The following is a 22,998-nucleotide window of genomic DNA, read 5'->3' on the forward strand; positions in this document are numbered from 1 at the left end:
CTGTATGGAGTGAGCAGAAAACTCTGAAGCACATTTATTTAGGACCCAGGTACGGTAGATGACATGACAGGAGAAGAAGCTGACACAGAAGACTAGCTGAGAGAGAAGAGAAGAGAAGAGAAGAGAAGAGAAGAGAAGAGAAGAGAAGAGAAGAGAAGAGAAAGGAAATAAAGAGGGAAGAGAAGAGAAAAGAAAAGGGGAAAGAGAAGAAAAGGAGGAATGACAGATTCTAAAACATGCATATTACGAGAGGCTGCTGCATTCTGGGCTATAACCTTAAGCTTTTAAGACTGAACCGTTACCCTCCTAAAACCTTTTCTTTATTGACACAAAGAGAATGTATTTATTGTCCACACCATAACAATACGGCTACTAGGTAATGAGATTCTATGCTCCCTTTTCTGATACACCACATCTCATTGTGCATTGGTGACATTCTCACATTAATGGGAAGAGGTCTTAACTTTACAAATTATCAGTTTCTATCTGGCACTAGAACTGTTTCACCTAAAATGTCACCATAATGCTAGCAATATAAAAATTTTATTTTCAAAAGTTATCTATCACTTTGGTAAGCTCTCAGAAAAATGAGCACTTCCACAATGATACATCAAAAATTTTTAATTAAACCTTAAATTAGCTTATATATTTTTAAATCTAAGCAATTCGATAAACTTTGAAGAAAGTGGTTATATCCCCGCTAAAGTCAACTTACTTAATTTAACAAGTGCATTTCTCTTTTCACCATGCTCAACGTAACCAAAATTAACTTCCCAACTCTTCAAATCTTCTTTTTCATCACAACATTTATTTCCACAGAAAAACTGGCCTGCAAAAAAGAAAGGAATATTAGCTATGATAGTTGGTGACAATATTGATATAGAATATTAATATTAATCTGGAATTACTCCTGAAATTTACCATACATAAATTCTAATTCTAGCAAGTCAGCATTAAAAAATAACTGAGTGTAATAACTATAGAATGCTCAACAAATGTGTAAAGAAGTATTAAATCAAAGAGCTGAAGAAAGCGTTTAAAAAAAAAATCAGTCGCAGAATTCTTGCTCAACAGATAAACTGTTTAGATCAGAGTTTTACTAACTCCCTGTTAGGGAATCTTATACTTTGGAAAATGGAAGTACTAAAAAAGTATACTCAATAATAATACCCTAAAAGAATAAATATATTTTCCATAATACATGTATTTATACCTTGGTGAATTCCTTTTAATATTTAATAATAATTTTTAAATTGATTAAAATTCTTATTTTAAGTATTAACATTATACCATCTATATTAAGTACCAGCATAAAATGGCATTTAAAGCACGTTTTAAAATGGTAGTACTCTGAGATGAAGCAGAATAAGTAGAAATAATAATGCTCTACATTTAGAGTTATTTGACACTAAAATCAACACATTATCATGTCTGCTGTATATGAAAACATTCTGTAAAACAGGACTGATAATGACGATTCAAGAGAAAAAAATGAAAGAAACTACGCAACTACTATTTACTTTTACAGAAGATGAACCTTCTACTTGTACAGTAAAAAAATAATTTATATCTCAATAATTTGTACCAACAGGAACAAATCTCAACTTTTCATTAAAAAGAAATTACTGAAATGAATTTTGAAAATTATCAGTCCAAAGAACCTGTAACTTTTCTAAACTGGCATTTTTTACTCATTCTAAATGAATACTTCATGAAATGTATGTTTAGTAATGGCTCTATTGTTAAAACAGCAACAAAATTATAATTCAAAATCATAGCAAAAGCTTTCTCTCACCAACTAGTCCTTTTTTCACTTATATTAGTTCAGAGAATGCCTATCAATTTTTTAAAGGCAGCATTACTTACCATCACCTGAAAATTCCAGTTAATAAAAGTACAAAATTTTAAAACTGAAACATTTCAAAATTTTTCATTGTTTACATAAAAACATAAACTAAAATGCAATACTAAGAAAAGTTAAAAAATAGCTTTAAATTTATTCTTTTTCCTTCTTCTTTAGAGTATCTTCAGGGCTGATCCTTTATCTAAAGAAAAAAGTGTCCTACTCTTTCATTTTGTTTTATTGCATATCCAGTTTTATACTCCACATAGACATCGAATTTATGGAAGATGGAAATGATCCACAGTGATGGCGTCGATGTTTAATCATCCTAAAGTGCAACCTTTATTTTTAGTTTAAAGGTTTTTTTAAAGTTATTAGTTTAAAATAATTTCCTAAATGCTCCTTTGTAGCTTTCAGAAGCATTAACACCTCAAAATGCAATTATCAATAAAGAGCTAACTTTACAGCATGAAAGATGATAAAGATTAATTTTTCAGAGACTTATGAGATTACAACAATGCATTAAAAAAGCATTTAATAATTACCTCCCAAATGTTTGATCTTTTGCTGTAAGACTAAATATTTGGTCTCAATCTCAATGTCATCCCAAAATAAGAAATAGCCTATCCAAAAATCCCATTAGGTTCAAAGTGATAATCTCTACTTTCAAAATGTGATTAGACTGAAATACAGTAATACCAAATCATTCTTCCAAAAATTAACTTAAAAAATCCTCAAGTATTCATCCTTTACTAGTTTAATTCTTTAAACATTTTTGGAGTGCCTGGGTGGCTCAATCAGTTAAGCATCCAACTCTTGATTTCAGCTCAGGTCAAGATCTCATCGTCCATGGGCTCAAGCCCCACATTGGGCTCAGCGCTAATAGTGTGGAGTCTGCTTGGGATTCTCTCTCTGTCTCTCTGCCTCTTCTCACTCATACACTCTCTCTCAAAATAAATAAACAAACTTAAAAAAAGTGTTTTTTTTTTAAAATTTTTCTACTTATACTCTATCAAATGTTCTAAAACCAAAAATTCTAGAAGTAAAAATCAGTAAACCATTATATTTTGACCTTTGCTCATACATCACAAATATGTTGACTGTAATTTTATTTTTATAGATAAGCATTTATTGTATAAATTAGGAATAATCTTACCAAATGACTTCAATTCAATAATATAACAAAATAACTTTATCCTATTAAAAAGTAAAATTTCAAAAAATGAATTACCTTTTCCTGAAATTACTTCTTTTTCTACTCGCCACCTAAATCCAAACTAATGAGAAAAAGATTACATTTATGATAGGATAAATTTAAACATTATTTAAACTGTATATACATCTAAACACAGAGCCAACAAATAACATAATGATACTTACCAACCTGAAAAGCAAATCTAATTCAACAGCAGGGGAATATGGCAGGGGAGTAGGAGGACCTTAGGCTCCCCTTGTCCCATGAATACTAGTAGATAACTATCAAATTATCCTAAATACCGGAGATATCAACCTGAAGGCTGACAGACAAACTATGTAAAATATGATACTATATACCTAAAACATAGGGAGAAGAGGAGTGAACAATAGATTCAAACTTAAACCATCAACTTAATAGAGACTGTAATATATAAAAGATGTTATATCTAAATCTAATGGTAACCACGAAAAGAAAAACTACCAATAAATATGCAAAGAATAAAGAGAAATAATTCCAACTATCCCACTAAAGAAAACCAGCAAACCATTTATGAGAGAAAGACAAGAAAGGATCAGACAAAAGAAACAACCACAAAATGAGTAATAAAATAGCAATAAATACATATCTATCAATAATTTCACTGAATGTAAATGAACTGAATACTTCAATCAAAAGACATAGGGTGAAAGAATGGATAGAAAATCAAGACCCATCTATACATTGCCTATAAGAGACTATTTTATTTTATTTTTTTAATATTTTTATTTATTTCTAGGAGAGAGAGAGAGAGACAGCGTGAGCAGGGGAGGGTCAGAGAGAGAGGGAGTCACAGACTCTGAAGCAGGCTCCAGGCTCCGAGCTGGCAGTCAGCACAGAGTCCGACGCGGGGCTCGAACCCACAAACCGCAAGATCATGACCTAAGTGAAAGTCGGACGCTTAACCGACTAAGCCACCCAGGCGCCCCATAAGAGACTATTTTAGAACTAAAGACACATGTTTTGAGGATGTGCGAGGTGAGAAGACGGAGAAACATTTATCATGCAAACGGATGTCAAAGAAAGCCAGAGTAGCAATACTTGTATCAGAAAAAACAGACTTTAAAACAAAGACTGTAACAAGAGACAAAGAAGGACAGTATATATTAATAAAGAAGACAACCCAACAAGAAGATGTAACAATTGTAAATATTTATGCACCCAACATGAAAGCACTCAAATACATAAAACAGTTATTAACAAACATAAAGGAACTAATCAATAATAATACAGTAAGAGTAGGGGACTTTAATACCCCACTTACATCAATGGACAGATCATCTCAATCAGTAAGGAAACAATGGCTTTGAATGACACAGATGGATTTAACAGATATATTCAGAACACTGCATCCTAAAACAGCAGAATTACGCATTCTATTCAAGTGCTGGTGGAACATTCTCCAGGACAGATCATATATTAGGCCACAAAACAACCTTCAATAAAGTCATAAAGATCAAAGTCATACCATGCATCTTTTCTGACCATAATGCTATAAAACTAGATGTCAACCACCAGAAAAAATCTGGAAAGACCACAAATATACAGAGGTTAAATAACATGCTACTAAACAATGAATGAGCCAACCAGGAAATAAAAGAACTGAAAAAGTATATGGAAACAAATGAAATAAAAACACAATGGTTTAAAACCTTTGTTTAAAAAAAAAAAAAAAAAAAGGGAGTGCCTGGGTGGCTCAGTAGGCTAAGTGTCTGACTTGTAGTTTCAGCTCAGGTCATGATCTCACCGTTGGTGGGTTCAAGCCCCACATCAGGCTCTGCACTGACAGTGTGGAACCCGCTTGGGATTCTGTCTCTCTCTCCCTCTCTCTGCACCTCCCCTACTTGTCTGCTCTCTTTCTCATGATAAATAAACATTTAAAAATAAATACAAAAATAAATAAATAAAACCTTTGTGATGCAGCAAAAGGAGTCTGAAGGGGGAAGATTATAGCAATATAGGTCTACCTCAAGAAGCAAGAAAAATCTCAAATAAATAACTTAAACTTACACTTAAAGGAGCTAGAAAAATAACAAATAAAACCCAAGACCAGCAGAAGAAAATAATAAGATTAGAGCAGAAATGATATAGAAACTTGAAAAAACAATAGAACAGATCAATGAAACCAGGAGATGGTTCTTTGAAAAAAAATCAATAAAATTAATAAATCTCTAGTCAAACTTATCAAGAACAGAAGAGAAAGGAACCAAATCAATGAAATCACAAATGAGAGAAGAGAAGTAACAACCAATACCACAGAAATACAATTATACAAGAATATTATAAAAAAAACATATGCCAACAAACTAGACAACCTAGCAAAAATGAATAAATTCCTAGAAACGTATCAACTACCAAAACTGAAGTCAAAAGAAATAGAAAATTTGAACAGACTGATAACCAGCATAGAAACTGATTCAGTAATAAAAAAAAAAACTACAAACGAACAAAAGTCCAGGACCAGATGGCTTCACAGGTGAATTTTACCAAACATTTAAAGAAGAGTTAATACCTACTCTTCTCAAACTATTCCAAAAAATAGAAAAAGAAGGAAAACTTCCAAATACATTCTATGAAGCCAGCATTACCCTGATACCAAAACCAGATAAAGACACTACAAAGAAACAGAATTATAGGCCAACATCTCTCATGAACATTGATACAAAAATACTCAACAAAAATACTAGCAAACTAAATCCAACAATCCATTAAAAAAAATCATTCACTACAATCAAGTGGGATTTATTCCTGGGTATCAATGTTGGTTCAATATTCACAAATCAATCAACATGATATATCACATCAATAAGAGAAAGGGTAAGAACTATATGATCATTTCAATAGATGCAGAAAAAGCATTTGACAAAGTATAACATCCATTCATGATAAAAACCCTCAAAAAAAGTAGGTTTAGAGGGAACAGATCTCAACATAATAAAGGCCATATATGAAAAACCCACAGCTAACATCAATCTTGGTGGGGAAACCTGAGAGCCTTTCCCCTAACTAAGGTCATGAACAAGAGTGTTCACTCTCACCACCTTTATTTAACATAGTACTACAGACAACAAAAAGAAATAAAAGGCACCCAAATCAGTAAGAAAGAATTTAAAATTTTCACTATTTCAGATGACATAATACTACATATAGAAAACCTGAAAGACTCCACCAGTGAACTGCCAGAACTGATAAACGAATTCACTAAAGTTACAGAATACAAAATCAATGTCCACAAATGTGCTGCATTTCTGTACATCAATAATAAAGCAGTAGAAAGAGAAATTAAGACATAATCTTATTTACAATTGCACCAAAAATAGTAAGATACCTAGGAATAAACCTAACCAAATAGATACAGATGAAAGACTTGCATTCCAAAACTACAAGACACTGATGAAAGAAATTGAAGAAGAAGACACAAAGAAATAGACATCCCACACTCCTGGACTGGAAGAACAAATATTGTTAAAATGTCTGTACTACCCAAAGCAATCTACACATGGAATGTAATCTTTATCAAAACACCAACTATATTTTTCACAGAACTAGAACAAACAATCCTAAAATTTGTATGGAACCACAAAAGACCCTGAGTAGCCAAAGCAATCTTGAAAAAGAAAATAAAAGCAAAGCTCGAGGCATCACAACTCTGGTTATATTACAAAGCTGTAGTTATCAAAACAGTATGGTACCCACACAAAAACAGACACATAGATCAATGGAACATAATAGAAAATCCAGAAATAAACTCACAATTTTAAGGTCAATTAATCTCTGACAAAGCAGGAAAGAATACCCAATGGGAAAAAGACAATCTCTTCAACAAATGGTACTGGGAAAACTGGACAGCAACAAGCAAAAGAATGAAACTGGACCACTTTTTTATACCACACAGAAAAATAAATTCAAAATGGATTAAAGACCTAAATGTGAGACCTGAAACCATACAAATCCTAGAAAATAGCACTGGCAATAATTTCTCTGGCATTGGCTATAGCAACTCTTTTTCTGGATAGGTCCCTTGAGGCAAGGGAAACAAAAGCAAAAAACTATTGAGACTATATCAAAATAAAAAGCTTCTGCATCATGACAGAAAGAATCAAAAAACTAAAAGGCAATCTATGGAATGGGGAAGATATCTGTAAATGACAGATGTGATAAAGGGTTATTATCCAAAAAATAAAGAACATACACAACTCAACTCCCCAAAACCAAATAATTCAATTAAAAATGGGCAGAAGACATGAACAGGTATTTCTCTAAACAAGACACACAGATGGCCAACAGACATATGAAAAGATGCTCATCATCACTTATCATCAGGGAAATGCAAATCAAAACTACAATGAGCTATTACCTCGCACCTGTCAATATGGCTAAAATCAAAAACACAAGAAACAACAAGTGTTGGCAAGGATGTAGAGAAGAAGGAACCATCTTGCACTGCTGGTGGGAATGCAAACTGGTACAGCCACTCTGGAAAACAGTATGGTGGTTCCTCAAAAAGTTAAAGATAGAAATGCCTTAATATCCAGCAATAACACTACTGGGTATTTACCCAAAGAATACAAAAACTAATTCAAAGGATACATGCACCCCTATGTGCATGTATTTACATGCAGCATTATTTACAATAGTCAAGATATGGAAGCAGCCCAAGTGTTCATCAATTGATGAATGGATAAAGAAGATGTGGTATATATAAATACACACACACACACACTACAATGGAATATAATTCAGCCATAAAAAAGAATGGAATCTTGCCATTTGCAATGCCATGGATGGAGTTAGAGAGTATTAGGCTAAGTGAAATAAGTCAGTTAGAGAAAGACAAATAGCATACGATTTCATTCATGTGGAATTTAAACAAAACAGATGAACAAAAGGAAGAGAAAGAAAGAGAGAGGGAAGCGGAGAGGGAGAGGGAGGGGGAGGAGGAGGGGGAAAGAGAGGGAGGGTGGGGGGGGGGAGGGAGAGAGAGAGAGAGAGAGAGAGAGAAACCAAGAGACTCCTAACTACAGAGAACTGATGGTACCAGGAGGGAGATGGGGAGGGGGATAGATGAAATATGTGATGGGGAGTACACTTGTGATGGGCACCAGGTGATTAAAATAAAAAGTTGAAAAAAAAAAAGCAAACTTAATTTTCAACATGATACCTTTTTTTTCTTATAGAGAATTCCAGGTCTTTAAAAATACATTTGAACAATGTTAAAGAGCAATCTTTACTTTTAAACTACCTATTAATAGGTACAGGTGGTAGGCCACAAGATACCTACCTTAATAAAAAATATATATTGTTTTATGCCACTGATGGGAAAAAAAAGAGGTTATGGTACAGTGAATAGGCAATATACTACAATGCAAAAGAGTTGGATTTATCTACATTTCAGGTATTAGCCCCACCGCTTAATAGATTATAATATTGGACAAGGTATTAAATATTCTTGTGCCTCAATTTCCTCATATGTAATGTAGAGATAATACAGTTCTTACTTCTTTGGTTTAAAAGGTTTAAATAGGATAGTACACATAAAGTGCTTAGAATAGTACATGGTACATAGTACCCCAGGGGTTAGCAAACTATGGCTGACAGACCTGCTGCCTATTTTACAAATAAAGTTTTATTAGAATACAACCACAACCATTTATTCATGAAAGGCTCTTTCCCCACTGCAATGGCAAAGTAATGAACAAGAAAGAGAAATGGGACCATCTGGATCCCTAAAGTGGAAAGGTGTTAAACTTCCTTCCAGATTCCTAAACATAACTTTGTATTTTAGCTAAAAATAATTTTTTCCACTGTCTTTTTAAGATCTTTCATATTCACATACTAATTTTCTGAAATTATAGTAAATTACTTAGTTTTCTATTAGGTTTACTATAATGGTTAAAAGCTCAGCTCTAGAATCATACAGACCCAATGTAAGCTCTACCATTCACTAACTAGCTCTGTGATCTTTCTTCTCAGTCTATATCCTTTGTATGTATTAAAACCCCAATATTATAGGTTGTTGTATTAAAAGAGATAATCCAGATTAAGTGTTCAATGCCTGGTTAACTTTGCCTATTTTGTTTTTTATCACCTATTATTTGAATTAGGCAATTTTGTATTTTAAATGCAAATGAGGGCTCAAAATATTTGAAAATATTCTCATTAAAATCTAATAAAAATAAAATCTCTCCAGTCTAGGAAAAAAAAATAAAGCATTCAAAATAAGTCTGTTTAATTCTATTTTTAAGTCCATACATGTATGTGAGGATTGCTTGTCATCCAACATCTATGTTAGGATGTCCACTGAAGCACAAATGTGTACAATAGTTTCCCAACTTTTTCTCCCATTCATTAATCTATTCAACAAATAATTATTAAGCAACTACTTACTGGGCCTGGCACTCTGCTGAAGATATAAAATGATTATTAAAATTGTGCCTGTCATCAGGAAGGTTATAATCTTATAGAGGGATAAAAAAATGTCACAAATACAGTCCTACTAGTTAGTTACTAAGGATTTGGTGCTGAGCCGCCTCCTCTTACTCTACCTTCTAGCACAAAGATATCACACATACAAGCAATAAGACAGACACACCCTAACTTCCTGAGAACACAAAGTTCCATGACATCTACCTGGACTTCTATGTAGAAGAAAAATAAAATTCTATCTCATTTAAGACAGTGTTATTTAGGAGTGCGTCAGTCCTTCCAGCTGAATCTAATCCTAACTGATGCAACAATCCAACCAAATTCTCAATGATGAAAGGGAAGAAGTAAAAGGAAGGGAATCGGTGTGTGGGACAAAGGCTGGAGTTCACTAAAACTGCCCCATCTACTGTATATATTAGGCACTGAGCTAGGAGCTGATTTTTAAAAAATGAATACAACACTGTCTTTGTATAAATAAAACTATGAGAAAATGCATCCTGGCAAGAAAATCAAAGGCAGTACTCAACTTTTTTGAGCACTTCAAATGTGGTATGCCAAAAAAAGTCATCTTTCCCCGTAGAAAAGATCCCCGTCATGTGTATGGGGAGAGGGGTATATAGGAAATCTCTGTACCTTTCCCCTTTATTTTGCTGTGAACTTAAAACTGCCCCTAAAAAATGAAGTCTTTAAAAAAAACAACACATCTGTCTCCCTCCAAATTTCCTATTTCTGATTTCTTACTTGGATTTACCTCATATCTAACTAGTCATCATGTTCTAATAGGAAAATATAATTTGTTTCAAGATTATCCTCTTTCAAGCATGATTTCCAGTAATATATTGTGCTTTTTAAATGGAGAATACAAATATTTAATATTGATTTATGTACACTTTCTTCCCTCAACTATTACTATAGGTGGTTTTTTTTTTTTTTTTGAAGGGCAGTCACTACAGTGACTGTTTTAATCCACTATAACTTGCCTATTCCTTAATAAATACTGAAAAACAACAAATGAGTCAGCGCTGAAAAAGCTGCTTTATTATGTGGTCTTAGAAAGATTTATATTTCACATTCAACTTGCAGTTGAGTAACTCCAATTGTTGTGATGCCTTTTGGATCTGATGTGATCAATAACTACTACAGAGGAGAGCTAGTTCCTAAGAAACTGAGGAAGTCTTTCGGATATATGACATGCATTGGTTTGTAAGCAGGGTTGTAAAAATAGATACTATTACCTATAAGATTCTGTGAAGCAAGACACTACTGAAAAAAAAAATTAAACCAATCATGATTCTGAGATTTAACTGAAAAATAACTTCTTATAATACATAAATCTAAAACAAATTTTTAAATAGCTTATCTTTTTAAACAAATGTACACTAGCCAAAACATACAGATTTATGCAACACTCCCTCCCTTCCCCCCCCCATTTCAAACTAAGATCATCTGTTCCTAGGTCACCTTCTCTAGCTACAAATGTGAAATTTGAGATGGGAATAAAAATCACTTTAATATCAACTAGAGTAACATGTAAAGTGGGAACGGAAATCCGTCATTACTAATTAGCACTAGTTAAGATTTAATTATACTAGAATAGACATTTATATAAAAGAAGATGTGCATCTGCCTCTTTACAGATGGTAATTTATTTGAAAAAAAAAGTTTATCGATTTCAAACATCATCTGTGAGACAAGACATCATTCTGCAGTGTCAAATCATTCATTATAATCAGTAGAGGCTCTAGGCCAGAGTCAGGATGAAACAAGATCCAGTAGCCACTTGTGCTTAATTTTAGACTATTCATGCCTCAGCTCACAAAGCACCCTTGACTAAGAGACCCTTTGTAAATTTCATAGCTCTAGAAGTTCAATGGTCCAAATGACTCTTCATAGATGCAGGGCTAATTCAACCTAGACTTCAATTAGCACCTTTAAAAGAAAAATGTGAGGCATGACAATAATAATAATACTGTGCTTAAATAAGAACCTTCTATAAATATTTGGAAGGCATACCTTATTTTCTTTGTATCTACTGAGATCTGCTATGCAGTATTCCTTGAATAATTTATCATAGTATTTCTTTGCAAGTTTCTTCTCCCTAGAGCCATAAAAAATATATCAATCTTTTACATTTATAAATTCAACCACAGTTTGCTACTTGGAAGCAACATCAAATAAATAACACATATGATATAAATATTAATGTTTTAAAAGAGGCCTATTACTTACATGTGCACAGAATACCTGAATATTAACTATTAATACTGGCTCTCTCGGGAGGGAAATTGCAAGATTGACAGTCAGAGAAGAGGAACCTTACTCCTCGCTTTGTATCTTTTGTCATATTTGCATTTCAGGTATTACTTTCAAGTAATACTTCCTAAAAATATTTTAAAAATTTAAAAAGAAGCATATTACAGAACAACAAACAATATAGTAAAAGTGTAATAAACTATCTTTTCAAGACAAAGTCAAGCAACGGCAAGTCAGTTAAAACTTCTAAAAACTACCAAAAGAACCAAACTAGACTTAATACTACTCCAAGGCATGTTCTGATGTCCTCCATTCAGAACTCCTCCATGCAGGGGCTGAATGACCTGGACAGGTGATAGGGTAAGAAAACAGGGAGCAAGTAGGAGAGACAGGACTAAAGCATTTTATGCATTATGTGTTGGATGGCAAAAATTACCAATTCATGTCCATTTCATCCTCCTCATTCCATAGGAACCTATGATTTTCTCGTATAACATCCATGTCTGTCTTGTCATTTTCCCTGGAAAATAAAACTATTTCAATTTAACATACACACAAAATGTGTCAAATTTAGGAGGTTAAACAGTTCTGTGAAATTTTTAACACCTGAGTAAAAATACGTGAAGATAAAGATAGTTTTATGTGTGAATATGTATATATGTTCATAAACGTATAAAAATGATTTCAATATTTTCAAAAGACATTGATAAAGAGGGCTGCTACACAAGCAAGTTAAATGGATAAGGTGTCCATCCATCTCTAGTACTGGTTTCAATTATACAAATGGTGCTAAATTACCAAAGCTAGGATGAGAAATCCAAATAAACACTAAGTGGATAAGGAAAAATGAATGAAAGTAACTTTTAGAATCTAAAAAAAGTCAGTAACACCATGCCACAGAGATCAACTTTAAAAACCGTATGAAGAGTTTTCCATACCTCATTTTACTACAGCTTCCTAGAAAGACTGAGTAGGATGGAAGAGAAAAGAGGAGATGACATTTTAAGATGCTAAGAGTTTGGGGGTACCTGGGTGGTTCAGTCAGTTAAGCAGCCAACTCTTGATTTTGGCTCAGGTCATGGTCTCACGGTTCATGAGCCTGAGCACCACGTCAGGCTCTGTGCTGACAGTGCAGAGCCTGCTTGGGATTCTTTCCTTTCTCTCTTTGCTCCTCCCCTACTCTCTCTCTCAAAATAATTAAATAAACTTAAAAAAAAGGTGTTAAACAATTCTGGGGATAGAACAAGGCATTGTTGGGGAATACAGGTTAAATTGAGAGGGGAGATAAATTTGAGGTAGATAATATAAAGTGTTTTTAGGGTTCTACCAAACTCAGAAAATTATTAGGTCAGGAAAAAAACACACACACAATGAAGAGGCTCTGATAGAAGAGCCTCAACTACAGGAAGAAGTTGTTTTTTATTTTTTATTTTTGGGGTTTTTTTTTTGTGTGTTTTTTCTTGTTTTCCCTACCTTTTAAAAAGTAATACCAAACATTGAGGTCTTTTTTAAAAAGTTAATTATCTCAAAGATCTTTACCAAAAAAAATAATAAAAAATAAATAAATAAATATTTGCTGCATAATCAGGCACATGAGTATTCCTTACATATCCTGTTATTGCTAGAGGCAGATCAGGCTCCGCAGACTCCCTGAGACCTTTGCCAGACTATGGGGTTCATGAGGAGTTACTTTAGCCAAAAGTTATGGATAGCCTCTCCATTTCAGGATATTATAAGGAAACTGGAATGGAAAGCAGGAAAGAATGACAGAATCAGAAGACACAGTAGCTGTGGGTTTTTAAAGACATCCATACCTTCCTCCCATTCTATATAGGCTTCATGACACTTACCTTGATCGCCTGAAGTCTTCTTTTTTGCCACCATAGTATAAAATATAGTCATTTACAAACTTTGTATGCCTTTGATACTGAAATGCAAAAAATTAAGGATTTTATTTGTTCAGGGGTTGTTCTGTGCCCATGATGTACGAGTAAGTAGAGAAAAACAGTAAGAATCTACTTAGTTCTTTATGCAAACACATACTATATATGCTCATGAATTAAAAAATATCTAAAAGGGTAAATAAATATTAAACTGTTAAGAGTCAACACTACAGAGTAGAAGGACTTTTACCTTCTATTGAATACTGTTTATATTGTTTTGAACAGTTTTCAAGCATATACTATTCTTGTGATAAAATATTATCTCCAGGGGCGCCTGGGTGGCTCAGTCGGTTAAGCGTCCGACTTTCGCTTAGGTCATGATCTCGCGGTTCGTAGGTTCGAGCCCTGTGTCGGGCTCTGTGCTGACTGCCAGCTCAGAGCCTGGAGCCAATTTCAGAGTCTGTATATCCCTCTCTCTCTGACCCTCCCCTGCTCACGCTGTCTCTCTCTCTCTCCTAGAAATAAATAAAACATTAAAAAAATATATATATTATCTCCAACTGAGAAGAAAGAAAGTCTCCTGTTTCTATTGCTGAAATACAAACAGCCTCACATCAATATTCATTTTAATCATAATATAAAAAAATAAATTATAGTTTCCAAAATTAAAAGCATTGAGTACAATTTAGCTCTTATTACTATAAAATATAGTTATTCCAGTAATGACAAAGCCTCTAAAAGATACAACTTTTATAATATTAAATCCTAACATTAAGCTTTCAAAAACAATATAAGATATATTATTTTTTATACTTTCTTTTAGTATTTGAAGAATTCAGTCATGCTTATTTTTAATACAATATAACAAGATATATGACCATTTTACTTTTTGTTTTAAAAAGCTCAATGGTATTTTTTCCAGAGCTGAATATGCAAATAACAAAACTGTCTGACTACATCCTATTATATCAAAGATAAATAATGACTTAATTCATTACAATGTGTTCTGGCAGAATACTGAATCAGAATATGATACTTTCAAAACTGGCCATAAAGCAGCTAACCTTAAGAAAAGAAAAAAGAGAAAAGCCAGACATCCAGAGATTTGGGTTTTTTCCAGCTCTTGGTCTATTTCTAACTGGTCATATGACCATGGCAAGTCAGGGTCAGCAAATTTTTTTTGTAAATGCGGTCTTGTCACCTGTAAATGTGTCTTTGTCACAACTGTTTGGCTCTGCTATTTTAGCATGAAAATAGGCACAGATAATGCCTCAATGAAGGAACACAGGTATGTGCCAATAAAACTTTACTTATAAAAGTGGGTGCTGAGTAAGACTTTGCTTCCAGGAAGATGGAGCAAAGATGTACTTCTCCCTATTCTTCTCATTAAGAACACTAATAACCTTGGAAGTTCTATCTAAAACAAATATAAGAATAGGGCTCCTGGGTGGCTTAGTCAGTTAAGCGTCCGACTTTCGCTTAGGTCATGATCTCGCGGTTCGTGGGTTCGAGCCCCACGTCGGGCTCTGTGCTGACTGCCAGCTCAGATCCTGGAGCCTGTTTCAGAGTCTGTGACTCTCTCTCTCTCTGACCCTCCCATGCTCATGCTGTCTCTCTCTCTCTCTCCTAGAAATAAATAAAACATTTAAAAAAATTTTTTCAACAAATATAAGAAGACTCCAAAAGTGAGGAGAAGAAGGCATTAGTAGCCAGGGAGCTCAAGACCCATGGCATGACATGATGTAAGTTCCCCAGGTTTTCTTTTTGCCTCAATAACTCAGACTGGGAGTGAAGAAGCTGGCAACTTGGAAATGCCAACAAGCACAGACAAGGAAAGTCCCAACAAAAGCCTGCTCTAACTGAATAACCAAAAGAGAGGCAACCTGACAAGACAGGTAACTTTTAGACAATGCCTACTCTACTGCAGCCAAAAATTCTAGAAATAACTGTGGCCCTGCCTCCACCCATACCAGAAAATGGGACCTACACTTTCACTCTCACCAGGCTGTAACTAGATGCCCAAACACCCCCAAATGAGTGGTGTCACACAAGGCACAATTGATGTGGAAATGCTAAAGGAACATGTGACGGAGGAGAATAAATCCATGGGAAAACTGAGCTATCAGCTTATTAGAACATAAGAGGAATAAATAAATTGGAAATAAGAATTTCTACAACTTATAGAGATGGATTAGGAATGATAACAAGGTGAAACAGATGTCGATAGATAGGGGATGTATCTAACTGCCATTGTCTCTTAATCCTGCCCATAGTAATAAATATCCAGAAATACTTCAGGTCTTGCTTGACCTCTCTTTCATTCTCCCAATGTTCCCAACAGTAGTATGGATGGACAGTGGTAGCAGTTAGTATAGTGAGCCAGTCTTACCAAAAAGTTGAGGTGAGATATGGCTATAATAGGGTAGCAAGAAACATCTTAAAGACAGACCCAAGTCATGTCTGAGAGTTGAAGCCACAACAGGCCTGAGGACAGTCCACAGACAGATCTACCTTTAGATAAATAAAGAACTTCCATAACCAAGAACCAGATAGCAAAAGAATAAGAGTTAAAATGAGACTAAAGATAAGATTTTAATACTTTAAAATGAGAAATTTTGAAAGTCAGGCAAAAACAGGTTGGAAAAATATTTGCAAGTTCATGGATTTTGTAAACTTATTTATAGATTACTAATATGTTTTATTACTTTTGTCGCTAAATCTTTCTTATGTTTTAATAGAGAACTGTACTGAAAAGTAGAAATGACAAGATTGCACATCAATAAACATTTACCTTTAAAAATATAAGTCTATCTGCCTTCACAAGATTTTATGAAATACAGTAGATTTAAAAATACTCTATTAGTATCTAGAACTATATAAAAAGGATACAGCATCCATAGCTATGAGATGAAACCTTCTATTTCTTGCTTCTTCCCTGTTAAGACAAATTTTAAGCAAATTCAAATGTCTATATTCTAATTAATATAATCAAATCTCCCAAGTCCCTAAGTTTACAAAAACATCTTAAACCAAAAAAGGACATTTACACTGAAGTACACACCTATCGAGCAATTCTGCGGCAACTTGTTTATGGGCCACTTTTCCATGCTTTTCTTTCTGAAATGGCTTTTTGAGCAGTAAATCATCTTCAACTGTCCTGGTTTGTGAAGAAGAAAAATTATTAAAAGAGTTCATTTTTCCTAAAGGGTATTTCTTATTTCTTTTTATTTTTCTAATGGGAACATGTTCTAAAAATTTCAAGTCTTAACTTAAAAATGACTCACTGATCTTTAATGAAGCATTTTAGACCTAAAATTAATATCTTAACTTTACTTAATACTTTGAAAATGAAGAAGGTGAAATAAACAAATGCATGGGTTCTGATGTTAGACCACCTAGGTTCCTGGATCCAAATTTGGGTTCTGTCATTCACTATCTTTTTTTTTTTCTACTGTCTTAAACTTATATGAGATTAAGTTATTTAATCTCTTTGTGCCACAATTTTCCTGTTTGTAGAGATATTGATGCTTTTGGTAACTGATAACATAAGAAAGAATAAGGGCTGATTATAAATGATATAGGCTGTATATGATCAGCCCTAGTTATAAAGATAGATATAACTGAAAAGTATAGACTATTCAGCTATATTTGTTCAAATTCTATTTTTACAAAGCTATATTTTTCAGTGAAAAATCTTAAAAACATAAAGAACCATACAACATAATTTGTTATAATCATTTCTATTCTTTTGGTTATCCATGAAGACTGAGTACCCAACAAAAATGTTCAGGTTCATTTAGTATGGCTAACATATTGCTCTCAGTATGAAATAACAAAACAATTTTTATAGGTTTGGTTAATATAAATCAGTCAATCACTCCTAAATTAACAGATAAAATCAAATTTCTAAGCACTAAAAGCTGAAAACAATGCCCCTAAAAACAGCAATATAACCAAGAGTCAGTGTCCTTATAAAGCCCAGTATCTTTATGAGCTTCTTCCTTTAGACACTCAATCTGCTCATTCACAAAACCATAAAACTGCATAATCTCACCCTCCACATGAACTTCATTTTGAGGTCAAGTACTTGCAAAGGGACCTCCAACTGAGCCCCTTCTTAGCTATGACATTCACAAGTCATAAGTCCTTAACAGGTCAATGAAAATCAGATGCAACAGAGAAATCTAAGTTTTACTTGGTTTCCTTTTGCCCCCACCTCCTCTTCCATAAATCTCCATAAACTATTTCCTTATTTGTCACATAACTGTTCTCAAATTCTCGAGTCAATTCATTATAATTTAAGGAACAAAAATTCATTCAGTAGAGTCATTGTTTTCACATGCAAACATAATCCAAAAACTTTCAGTATTATTTATTTATACCTCTTCTCAATCTAGAAAGGATCTGAAACACAGATTAGTAAAAAATTACTTACCTTTTTTTCCTTTTGTTAGATTCGCCACAGTGTTCGTCATCACTAAAATCAGAGTCATAGCCTCCATGACCATGCATCTGTAAAGACGTATAAAGTCAGTTACTTATAAATATCTCATAGTTCAGGAAACAAAATAGTTAAAAAAAATAAGTTATCTTTAAAAGCTGTAATAATTGTAAAGGATCATGGTGGGTATATCACTGTTCAGGGGTTATCCAGCCATCTAAACTTTCATTCACTTTTAAATAACAGACTTACCCTTCAGAAAATGAATCCATTAACATTTTTCACCTTAATTACTATTAGACCAACCAGGGAAGCTACTCTTTGACCTCTTCGTTGAAAATGAGGTTCTTTTCAGAGAACCTACCATGTGACCGCACACAAGATTCAGCAATGCTTCACTTTTGACTCAGTGTATTTATCATCAACTTTGTTCCAGACATTATGGTAGGTCCTTAACAAACACTGCTTTTAATTCCACAAGTTAGGAACCATGCGCTACACTTTACAGATGAAGAAATCAAAGACAAAGTAAATCAGTCATAGAGCAAATAAGTGGCTAAGCTGATCTACTTGATTCTTAAGCCCATGATTTCTAGTACTCCAATTTGCCTTTCTGGAATATGCTACCACTGATTATTTTATTCCATTAGACTTACTCTATTTGTGAACAGTACACTATCAATTCATTAAAACTTAACTATCTTTTTTCAATATATGTTGAAATTTCCTTTTTCTTTTAAACCTAGTTTCTTCAAGGCAAACAACTTTGCCCTTTGGTCTAGTAAATTTTATCTTGTTCCAATTCATTTTTTAACTGAAATTCTTAGAAATATAGAAAGATCTCAATTGTCACTGAGTTGTATTGGAGGAAGCAACTGGTTTCAGCATTACATTGAATTTGGAACACATGTTAATGGGGAATCAGTGGATTATTTGACTTTTGAGGTCACCAATACCCAATTCATATGGCTACAAGGAACTAGTCCAGATCAAATGATATATCGAAAATTTTCAACTTTAATATTCACTATTACAAGTGCAGCAGCGCCGAAAGGAAGGAACTCCCTAAACTTTATTGCACTGGACCTAAGATAAGATACCTTTCTAGTCCTGGCTACCTTGAATAAATTACTTTATCTCTTTGGGCTTCATCTGCTAAATAAGATGGCTACATCAAATAAATCTTAAGTCATATATTTGTGAATTCTTAGGATTCCATTTTCAAACTTAAGTGTGTGAGTGAACACCTCTCTTACCTGTCCCACAGAATTCTAGAGGAAGGCCCCACAGAATTCTAGAGGAAGGCCCCACTGAAGGTTGGCGGTAAAGGTTCTAGGCCACAGTTCCAACTCTATCCTCCCTTACATCTGTCATCACCTGGATCTCCCACCCTTTATCATGTCAACTTCTTACTCCAGCTGTCTTAATGCATCTGTTCAAGCCGTACCAGCTTCTCACCCTTTATGTCCTCATCTTCCAAATATCTCGATGGGGATCAACCACTGCGTGTAGCTTAGAGATGTATTTCTGGCATCAGCCTACCAGAGTGCAAATCCTGGCTCTGAACTTTTCATTTGTCTTTTGTTGTGCATGTTCCTTTACCCCTCTGAGCCTCAGTTCCCCCTTTTCTCGTTCTATAAAATGAGGCTATTAAGAATACCGGTTCGATAGAACTGGACATTAAATGTAGTACAGCATAGAAAGAGTTTTCGAAGAGAGTCTACTATGGTAAAATCCTGTAAATGTTGACTATTATTAATGCCATCCTGGCCTCACAGCCCCGCGACACCACCTCCTACCCTTGCTCCCCCTCTCCCATTTTCCCCCTCTGGCAGTTTCATCCATCCCATGCCCATCTCAAATTAGCGGTTGCACTGAAAAGCCCTCACTCACTTCTGGCTAGGAATCAACTGACAAGGACCGAGAGAAATTAGAGACGGCAGACGCCGGTGTCTCTAGAACCAAAAACAACAACAAAAAGTCAACTAGTAGCATATGAGGAACAAGTTGGGAGGTCCTTCTACCCAACCCCAAACACACTGAAGGCCTTATCACACACCCCTTCCCTTCTCCCTGATCTGCCAAGGACGCCCGCGGGAGTCGCTTCCCCTCTCCCGGTGGCTGCGGCGACGACGCACGGCCTGAGCGAGCCGCTGCAGGACCTATCCGGTTCGCCCGGGCAGCTCAGCCTCCAGGCAAAGAGGGCAGCCACCGCCCGCTCCCCGCCTCTTTCTACGGGTCCCGATTGGGCTCCGCTTCCGGTCCGGCTCGGCCGCGTGTCACATTTAAATGACACCGTCCTCGGGCGCGCCGACCTCGTGCTACAGCCAGAACAGCCCCGGGAAACAAAGGCAGTGGCAACCAGGGCCCGGAGGAGAGGCAGAGGCTTTCTACGTTCTCCAGTCGCAGCCCTCAGTTTTTTCCTCGGCCTCCTTTCCTTCGCGAGCCCAGCTTTTAATTTCGTGTGGTACTGCTCGCACTACGCCCACGCCCCTCGTTTGAAAATGTTTTGTTTTAGAAAAAAGCCCTGCCTGTACATCACCTGCCGTCCTCTTTCTAGTAACCTTAGTAACGCCTCCTCGGAGCATCACCGCTGAGCGTCTGTCTCCGATTTGCCTCTCCTCTCCCTTCCAGAAAACAGTTCTCATAATTAGAACAAAAATAACTTTCCATCGTTTCACCACCCACACAATAGATACCATTCCAAATGCAGTGCTGATGGCAGAGGAGCTCATGGAATATGGGAGCAAAGGAAGAACAGGGAATAGGGGAGATTTCACAGGGTCGCAGATTCTCTGCAGACAATCACCTGGCACATGTGAAAAAGGATCCAAAATATTTCCTTTTAAAAGGAAGAAAAAGACAAAAACGTAGGCAGGAAAATTTAAATGATTTGAACTCCACCAGGTTCTCCCTGTGTTTTACCTTCTCTACGTTATGATGCCCCATTCTGCTTTGCAGACTAGTTAGTGGGTTCATGTCTTGTCTTCCAGCGATCTGATGCTTTTCATCTTTGCTTCCTCTCAACACCCAACACACTTCCTTGGAAATCACAAGCGCTAATTAAATATTTGTTGAATCGAACTGGCACGCCACTGACTTTTACAGCGGGCCCATTTTAGAGAAAACCTTGGCACTTAACATACATATCATTTTTACATCTTTTGCGCTAACCAGAAGATAATGATATTCAAGGCCCCCTTCTATTCCTGAGAGTAAATTGTAGATCTTTTTTTTACTCAATGCAGTGAATGTGATCTCAAAAATCTGTAAGTTAAATCATTGTAAATTTGATTATTTCAAAATGCAATAAGATTATATTTTAATAGGGGCGCCTGGGTAGCTCTGTCGGATGGGCGACCAACTTTGGGTTAGGTCAAGATTTCACGGTTTGTGGGTTCAAGCCCCACGTAGGGTTCTGTGCTCATAGCTCAGAGCCTGGAGCCTGCTTTGGATTCTGTGTCTCCCTCTCTCTCTGCCCCTCCCACACTCATGCTCTGTTTCTGTCTCAATAATAAATAAACATAGAAATTTTTTAAGATTATATTTTATTAAAAACATTTATTCAGAAAATGTAAAGCAATAGGTAGCCTCACAATTTACCATTATACTATATTGAGTTACTTTGTCAAGCAGTTCCTTTTTTAGTAAATATCTAAAACCTATATTTAGTCCTTTTATTATTATTAATACCAAGCACACCTGTACCTTGTATTCAATTTATTTTCTATCAATATTTGACATTTATTTTAATTTTTTAATGTTTATTTTGAAAGAGAGACAGAGAGAGACCAGAGGAGGAGCAGAGAGAGGGGGAGAGAGATCCCAAGCTGGCTTTGTGCTCTCAGTGCAGAGCCCCATGTAGGGCTCAAGCTAATGAACCATGAGATCATGACCTGAGGCAAAATCAAAAGTGAGCGGCTTAGCTGACTGAGCCACCCAGGTGCCTCCACCACCCCTCCCCCAGCCCATATTTGACATTTAATAGCATTTTTCTACTTTTCTTTGTATGTTTTTGTCCATTTTGTCTGTTGCTTCATTTTACTCTTAAAACAAGCCCCATTTTGCACCTGAGAAATAAAAGCACAGAACTTAAAGTCATAGACCTGGTGAAGGTCTAGAACTGGGAGTGCTTGCCTCTTTACAAGACTCAATTTTCTGTCCCTGTGTCTCTCTCTGTCAATTTCTCTCTCTTTTTTTAACTCATTCATTGTGTAGGAAGTAGCTCCTGGTTCTAACATTTTAAGAATTTCAGATCTGTTGCTACCAGACCATTCCGTCAAAGATTTGCATTTTCCCCTTTGAGGCAGCAGTTATTGAAAAAGAGAAAATAGGAAATACATGTTAAGGATAGAACACGTGATCTGTACTAAAGACAGTTTATATAGGATAGAAAACCTACCTGAACAGAAAATCTCAAGTTAGCAATTACAGCTCAACTCTAAAAATACAAATATTTATTAAATGCTTGCTCTGGGCAGAGCACTATTCTAGTTATACATATGTAAAAGCCACTCCTTCCTCTCAAAGGTTGACGACTAATCAAGAAAGAATGTACAGTATAATGACAACAGTATATTCTATGGGGGCACCTGGCTGGCTCAGTCAGTAGAGCATGTAACTCTTGATCTCACAGTTGTAAGTTTGAGTCCCACATTGGATGTAAAGACTACTTAAAAAATAAAATCTTTTTTAAAAGAACAATATATTCTATCATATGCCTAGTTCATAGTAAATAGCATAAACCTATAGTTCCTAATCTATAAAATGTATTATTTCAATCAATGTGAAAATTTTTAGGGGCGCCTGGGTGGCTCAGTCGGTTAGGCGGCCAACTTCGGCTCAGGTCATGATCTCGGGATTCCTGTGTTCGAGCCCAACGTCAGGCTCTGTGCTGACAGCTAGCTCAGAGCCTGGA

General features: G+C 35.3%; 1 protein-coding gene across 3 annotated transcripts in view; it reads right to left on the reverse strand.

Moving 5' to 3' along the window:
• LOC120230557 (protein FRA10AC1) overlaps positions 1 to 20,289 on the reverse strand; it is a 37,807-nt gene extending 17,518 nt beyond the window's left edge. Inside the window, exons 1-10 of one of the 3 annotated variants that reach the window (XM_039230174.1) lie at positions 20,140 to 20,289; positions 19,974 to 20,035; positions 18,075 to 18,151; positions 16,701 to 16,796; positions 16,529 to 16,574; positions 13,607 to 13,683; positions 12,193 to 12,276; positions 11,517 to 11,601; positions 3,075 to 3,120; positions 716 to 829 (exon numbers count right to left, since the gene is read on the reverse strand). In XM_039230174.1, coding sequence (XP_039086105.1) covers positions 716 to 829; positions 3,075 to 3,120; positions 11,517 to 11,601; positions 12,193 to 12,276; positions 13,607 to 13,683; positions 16,529 to 16,574; positions 16,701 to 16,796; positions 18,075 to 18,151 — 625 coding nt within the window. In that variant the 5' untranslated portion in view covers positions 19,974 to 20,035; positions 20,140 to 20,289. Of the gene's footprint in view, positions 1 to 715; positions 830 to 3,074; positions 3,121 to 11,516; positions 11,602 to 12,192; positions 12,277 to 13,606; positions 13,684 to 16,528; positions 16,575 to 16,700; positions 16,797 to 18,074; positions 18,152 to 19,538; positions 19,666 to 19,973; positions 20,036 to 20,139 lie in introns of those variants that run through there. The other 2 variants (XM_039230175.1, XM_039230176.1) reach the window with 2 other exon arrangements.
• Between the last annotated feature and the right edge of the window lie 2,709 nt (positions 20,290 to 22,998).

This window comes from Hyaena hyaena, unplaced genomic scaffold (assembly GCF_003009895.1).
Source record: "Hyaena hyaena isolate Hyena2069 unplaced genomic scaffold, ASM300989v1 scaffold_44, whole genome shotgun sequence".
NCBI classification, from domain to species: Eukaryota; Metazoa; Chordata; class Mammalia; order Carnivora; family Hyaenidae; genus Hyaena; species Hyaena hyaena.